Raw genomic sequence first — 6817 nt, 5'->3', positions numbered from 1 at the left:
GAGATAAGAGAGAGAAGAGGAAAAGGAGAGAGGAGAAGGAAGGAAGAAGAAGGAAGGAAGGGGACAATACGATCATGCTGTGCTGTATGAGAAGAACAAAACAGGTAGAGCTTAAGATTTTTATATTTCTTTCTGTTAAGAAATCTCCCAGGCTGCTGGGTGTCCGTGGGGTGCGTGTCTGCCTGAGTGTGTGAGGGGCTGGGGTAGGGGCTGGGGTAAGGGGAGGAAATTTCAGCTGCTTTCAGCAGACGTCTCTTTTGCAATTCTTTAGCATCTTGCGACTGAAGGTTCTTTTCACACCCTGCAACGTGACTGTTTTGCCTTTACGGGGCTGGTGATGTGGGGAAGGGGGGTGGCCTACATGTACATTTGGGGGAGCTACCAGAATCCCCCCTCTATTCTTCTTCTTTACCTTGGAGATAAAGGAAGCAATTCTTCATCTTATGCCAAAAAAGAACGGATGCCCAGTGAGCCTTGATCCCTGGGCAGAACGCTCTCAATTGCTCCCGTTTCTGATGAATGGGAGATGCTTTATGTGCCTGTGCTGTGAGGTGGCTCGGAGGACAGGTGTATTCATTTTTTTGTGTTACAACAACCTGAGCAAGAATTAACCTGAAGGAATTTTTTTTTTTTAACCTATTCTATAGTGAAAAATCCAATTAATTAATAACAAAAGCATTAGCCTAAGGAGGGGGAGAGTCACCCTCTTTGCAATACCCTTCATAGTACAACCAGTTAGACAACTGTGCACCAGCTGGTAAAGAGACAGAGGACCACGCCTCTGTTAGCTCCGAACTCGGGTGGGATAAGAGAAGCTCACGGTGTGAACCTGTTGGAAACCCGTTCATTTTCTTTCCTGGTACCGCCCGGCTTTTGCTATAAGGGAATTGGGATGATGAGAAGGTTTGGGTGGTGGCTAGTGTTCAGTGTCAGAATTTTTGTGTCCAAAATGATAATGAAATTAGGAAAAAAAAGCTACTTAGATCATTTCCCCCTCACCCTTCCCCCTTTTATTTTGTGTGAAAGCCCAAACCTGCTCCTGATTAAGAAAGCCTGTTTTGGCTGAATCTCTTGGACTTCCTCGGGAGGATGCTGGATTTATGCAGTTGGAACTTTGAGGCAGGAACTGACCCTAGATATCTTTGTAAGACATTATAGAAACTTCCAAGAATTACGGATTTGTAGGAGCTCTGGTCCTTGTTCTGAGCACAAAACTCAGTCTTTAGGCACAGCACCATTCTGGTTACTTTCTTTATATATGCATACATTTCTGTGTCTTTTACAACGTAGCACTGCAGTATTCTGTTCACATGCTGATGTGAGTAACTACAGCACAGTGTTGAAAGAAGATTCAGGTTAAAGTGTGTTTCTGAATGGGGATGTGTGTGTTAGCAAACGAAGGAGAAATTTGTAGAATAATGGGGAGGGGCAAGTGATTGGGATAGAAAGAGACCCTGCGTCATCCTGTGTTTTTCCTCATGCAGGTTTTTCAAATGCTGTGCAATTAATGATATGCTCACTAAAATCTGGAAGGAGGGGGTGAAGGCTGGGGAGGGGGGAACACATTGCAGTCAGACAGCAGAGCACGTTCTGGTGGCAAATACGGGATGAAAAGAGCAGAGGAGGAGAAGAAAGGCAGACGGAGGCAAAGTGACAGAGCAGTGGGTGGAGGTGCACTGCAAATTTTAAAATAAAGTAGGCGCTCTGGGGTTCTTTGGAGTCCGAAGAGAGCTACTGGGGAAGAGGGATCATTCTGCCCATACCGTCGCGGGTTGGGCATTAAAGCTCCTGAATGACACTCTGATGTACCTGCTCTTTACATCCGTCTGGGTTTACTCCTGTCGTTGTGTATTCTGTGGTGTTTAGCGATGCGTGGCATGCGGGTACCTTGCTCGCACAGAGCCCTCTGTCCCCGCTCCCACACGAATCCACCGCATGGTACACACCCCTTTGCGCGTGCACGAGCAGCTCGCAGCCCCGCTCTGCGCGCCCTCGCGTCCGTACTACACGGATACGCACGGGCACACCGTGCGCTCGCTGCACATGCTTTCCTGAGCCTCACGCAGCCACACAACCCGATTGTGTCTGCCCGAGCGTATTCGTGGGTATTGCTGGGCTCGGAGCCCAGCTGCTGCCCCTGTACCTGAATACACACCGCAATTGCCAAACTGGCAACACAGCAGCTTGCTCGGGAAAGCTGATGATACACCAGAGAAAGCTCTGATTGGGAGAAGAAAAAGACCTCAGTTTTCAGCTTGTGCTCTTCCTCTGTCCCCACCCAGACTCTTCACAGAGAGAAAAAGACGGAATGGGTTTTTCAGCACTGGCAGGAGTTTTCTTCCCAAAATAAAAACCGCTCTCCTCAAATTATTTTTCAGGGGAAGTCCCTGGTGTCCCACCTTTCTGGCAGCTAAAGAGCAAAACGTTGAAATTACAGGCTTGGGCGTGGAAGAAATCTCTTCACATTTGTGTCTAGGTGTGCCTGTGTGTGTCTGTCCTCCCACCCCTCAGACACAAATATGTTCACACACTCATACCTTGCAGATTATTCTTTCTTGTGGGTGCGATGCCAGTGTGAAGAGTGAAGTATTTGACTGACTGACTGTGCCCGCCCATGAGAGATGTAGATAGCTAAGTGTTGTCATTTCTGCCTACAGCTGACTGCAGCTCTGAATCTGAGCCCACAAAATATTCAGCTGAAAGGTAGTATAACTGAAAGGCTGGGTCGAGCTATATCTGAAAAACTGAACTCAACCCTTACTGCCACTGAGAGATGCAGTCAGTAACACGCAGGGCTGGGCAGTGAGATAGGTGGCTAGAAATGCAAGTGTTGCATGCACTGCATTCTAGAACAGATGGACGTTATGGGGGTATGTGCTCGGTATTGGATTGCATGAGTGATTAAACAATAACCCGCAAGCAGGTTTCCCACTTGTGGGTGAGATGAGTCTCATTCATCACCAGCCATAGACGATGGCTTCCCTCCCATTCTGTCTTCTCCTCCTCACCCCAGCGCCAGAGAGCCAGCGGCTGCAAAGGTTTAAACCTGCCACACCCAGCAAATCAAAGGAGGGAGAGGGGAGAAGAGGCAGTCTGCATTTCTTCCCCCTTCCACACGAACAGCATGAATAAACAGGGCTGTACCTCTAAAGATGCAGTTTAATGCAATTGGAAAAGGCAAAAGCATTAGGGAACAGTTCTAGCAATTACAGCCAGCCGGCGAAGTGGCTTGTCATTCCAGGAACTGCAGAGGTGTACAAGAAGGAGGAAATGGAGAAAAAGAGAGAGAGGAAGATGCATGCAGAGTTAAGGTTTTCTTGCCTCAGGATATTAAAATGTCTCAGGCTTCATTTAGAATAACTTAATTATACTGCACAATTCAGATGCTTCAAAACTTGCAAGGCGTGGTCTTACCTTTAAACACTGCCGTGGACAGAGGAAAAGGGGTATTTTAAAGGAGCCACACCTCTCCTCCCACCACTTGCCAGCATGGTGTAAATCACCACAGACTACTGACTTCAGGGCAGAGGCACTTCGTGTGCACCAAGGGAGAGTCTAGCCACTGCCTCTGCCTTTCTGAGAGACACTGAGCAGCTTCTCTGCTTCTTCCAGTAAACAATTGTGCCATGGAAGTTTAATTACTCCAGGTCCTTACTATTTCTCTTCCTGGGGCAATACCCCTGAGATTTCTACTGAGCAGGGTATCTCCAGAGAAACATCCCTCCCATCACCCTGTCCTCCACTGCCTTTGCTAACTATTAGAGACATTGATTTCTCCTAGATCATGTAATGTTCTTAATGGCACAGACAAGCCCCCCCTCCTAGGGAACTAATTGCAGGCAGAGATTCCAGTGGGAGAAGGACAGCCGTAGTGCTTAGTGGGAAAGAAACCAGTCTGTGGATCCGAATTGTCTGTAGCCGCTTGCTCCTGAATCGAAGTCCCAGCAAGAACCAGTCAGGCAGTACCTGCTGGTATACAGAAGCATCCCTGTCTAGAGGGCTGCAGTGAATCTTCTGTGTGACCATGCCAGCCTGGGGACACGTGTGCAGCCCAAGGAACCAACATGTATTATCTGAGGACTTGTCCTGGCCCAGTGCTGGGGCTGCCTGGATGATCTCAGAGCTGTTCCTGCCTCAGGGTAAGGAAGTGAGCTGTAGCTCACAGACTCTGCCCATGCCATGCTGAGAGGGTGGGCATCACTTGGGGATGAGGATGAGAGGGACTCCTCCTTTTGTCACGTGGCTTTGACTGACTACAAGGAGAAAGTGCAAAGAGTTTTCACCTCAAATTCACTCTAATTTCAGGCCAGCTGTCCTGGACCCTGAGATTAGCTCAGTTGGTTAGAGCATGGTGCTGTTACCACCAAGGTTGTGGGATCAATCCCTGTGTGGTCCATTCACTTAAGAGCTGGACTTGATGATCCTTGTGGATCCCTTTCAATTCAGAATATTGTCTGATTCGGGTTCTGTGATGCCATCCCAGGATCTAGTACCTGTCCTGCACAGACATTATACTTCCCTCTCCTCATTTCCCAGAGAGCAGGAATTTCTCACTGCTGGCAGCTGCCAAGTTGCAATGCCTCCTTGGGCAGGTGAACCAGGTGAACCAGGCCCATTGCCCCTAAGTTGCAATGCCTCCTTGGGCAGGTGAACCAGGCCCATTGCCCCATGCAAGATGAAGGCAGGCTGATAGTCTTGCATGATGCAAACAAAGGGTGTGTATTCCTGCTTGGATTTGCTGGGCTTGTGCTGTGAGGCGTGTGCTCCTCATAGTGACTCGTGTGCTCCATGTGCTGTCCACAGCAGAGGACATGTTGCAGAAGTGGGTTCTGCCTGATCTCTAGCAAGCAGACACGTATCTGCTGAGGGATCGGTGCATTAACCGGTAAAACAGCAGCTATAGCCTGAAGGTTGCCTCTGCTTTTGGCTGAGATAATTTGAAACAAAAGCACCAGAATCACAGAATATTCTGAGTTGGAAGGGACCCACAAAGACCACTGAGTCCAACTTTTAAGTGAATAGTCCCTGTAGGATTGAACCCACAACCTTGGTGTTATTAGCACCATGCTCTATAAACGGAGGCCTCTGCATGGCTGTGGAAGGCTGGTGGTGCATTGCTGACTGCCATTTGCTCAGTGCATGCACTGCTGGCCCATGCCTCCTTCCTTCTGTACAACTCTCCCATTGTCCTTTTCCTGAACATAAATGACTTGTGATTACTTTGTTGTTTTGGGCTTCCTCCCTACACTGGGAGGGCTTTATTTGGATTTCAGAATGAACAACAAGTCTGATGACAGTGCCAGGCTAAAGACACCTGAGGATGAGAAACCTTTTGATGGCAGGTTTCTTTTTTGATGCCCTTTGGAAGTCACTGTGTGCTTCCCCTGTTTGCTGTGAATCTGACAAGTCCCATAGGTAGATTTGGCAGCAGTCCTTCCCTGTCTGCATCTAAGTTTTGAAATCCCAGTAATCAGTGTTGTAAAGAAACAATCATAACCCTGTAGCTCTACACAGAGGAATGTCGGGTTGATAAGAGGAGGTTGGTGATCCAGAAAGGTGTGGTGGAAGGTACAAATGCTTGCTGGTAGAATATCTTGCTGTGGAAGTACCAGAGCAGGTATCCAGATGAAACACCTTTCAACATCTGAAGTCCAAAATCAAAGTCTGGAATCCATCCATGTTCATTTAATCTATAATTCCAAGATCCTCCTGAGCACACCAGGAGGGGACATGTAACCTCAGAGCTCTGATGGCCTCATGTGGAGAAGGTGTTTATATTTCCTTAGGGCTCTCTCTATCACCTGCTGAGTGTGTGTGTAAAACTCGATGGCTTTTCATGGTTGTGAGCACCACAGGACAGTATATAGGAATTGGTTTAAGGAGAGCTGGTTTCTCTTTCTGGCAGGGCTATTAACCTGCTTTCTGACTTGATCTAAGCGTACATTCTCTGACTGTTATGGCCATCTCTGCAAGATGCTTCTTTAATTTGGAAACTAAACAATTAGTGTGGGGAAAAAAAAAAGGGAATCAGAAGCCCTCAAGTGAGAGATGCTTTAGACAGGCAAAGCTCTGCTTTATCCATCCTCAGTCACTCCTGCAGTGCTAGGATGTTTATTAGCCCCTTGAGTTCCTTTAACACAAACCATTGATTTTTTTCCCAGACGCAGGCTTTATTATAATGGATCAGAGCCTGAGAGTAGGGCTACAACTTAGTTTTCTCCCCACTATTCACCAGAGTGGTAGCTCCTCCCTGACCAGCACAGTGATCCAGCCTACAAGATGTGTGTGGGGTGAAGGAATAGTGTAATGAAAATAGTGATTTGTTTTTAATACAGCAAAAGGAATTTGTGCTCTTGGAGTTACACTGATCCTGCTGTCTCCACCTGTTACTCATGCTGTCCCTTCTCCCCATCTGTTCTGCTCCTTGACTTCCCCCTGCTCCCTTGACCATGCAGTCCTCCTGCCACTCCTTCTCTCCCCTAGCTGGGTCCCAGCCCTCTGTTATGCTGTGTTTCTTGGGGACTCCTGCTGGCAGCATCAGCCACTACTGCCAGGGTCTGGCTCCCTTCACCCTTCCTGGCACTGGTATCCGAAGGAAAACTGGGTTCCTTCTTTGTGCTCCAGTTGCTTTTGTATCTGCTCCAGTTCTCCACTTGGGCAGGAGTTGCAGCTGCTACAAATGAGCATCCCTAGACAGAGACAGCAAAGTGGTGCATCTTCACCTCTCACCTTGCCATTGGCATAGGTAGAAGGTTGCCCAGCCCCACTGGCAGCTGGGAAGGCTATGCAACAAAAGCAATGCAGTACAAACTAATGT

The 6817-nt window shown here is 48.0% G+C and overlaps 1 protein-coding gene across 1 annotated transcript in view; it reads left to right on the top strand.

The window, feature by feature from the left end:
- The first annotated feature begins 6 nt into the window (after positions 1 to 6).
- The window catches only part of GAP43 (growth associated protein 43), a 58020-nt gene continuing 51209 nt past the window's right edge, over positions 7 to 6817 (top strand). Inside the window, exon 1 of the mRNA XM_008631760.2 lies at positions 7 to 104. Within this exon, the coding sequence (XP_008629982.1) occupies positions 75 to 104 (30 nt within the window). The 5' untranslated portion in view covers positions 7 to 74. The remainder of the gene's footprint in view (positions 105 to 6817) is intronic.

This window comes from Corvus brachyrhynchos, unplaced genomic scaffold, assembly GCF_000691975.1.
Source record: "Corvus brachyrhynchos isolate BGI_N302 unplaced genomic scaffold, ASM69197v1 scaffold3, whole genome shotgun sequence".
Lineage (NCBI taxonomy): Eukaryota > Metazoa > Chordata > Aves > Passeriformes > Corvidae > Corvus > Corvus brachyrhynchos.
This window is presented reverse-complemented; position numbering and strand designations above follow the sequence as displayed.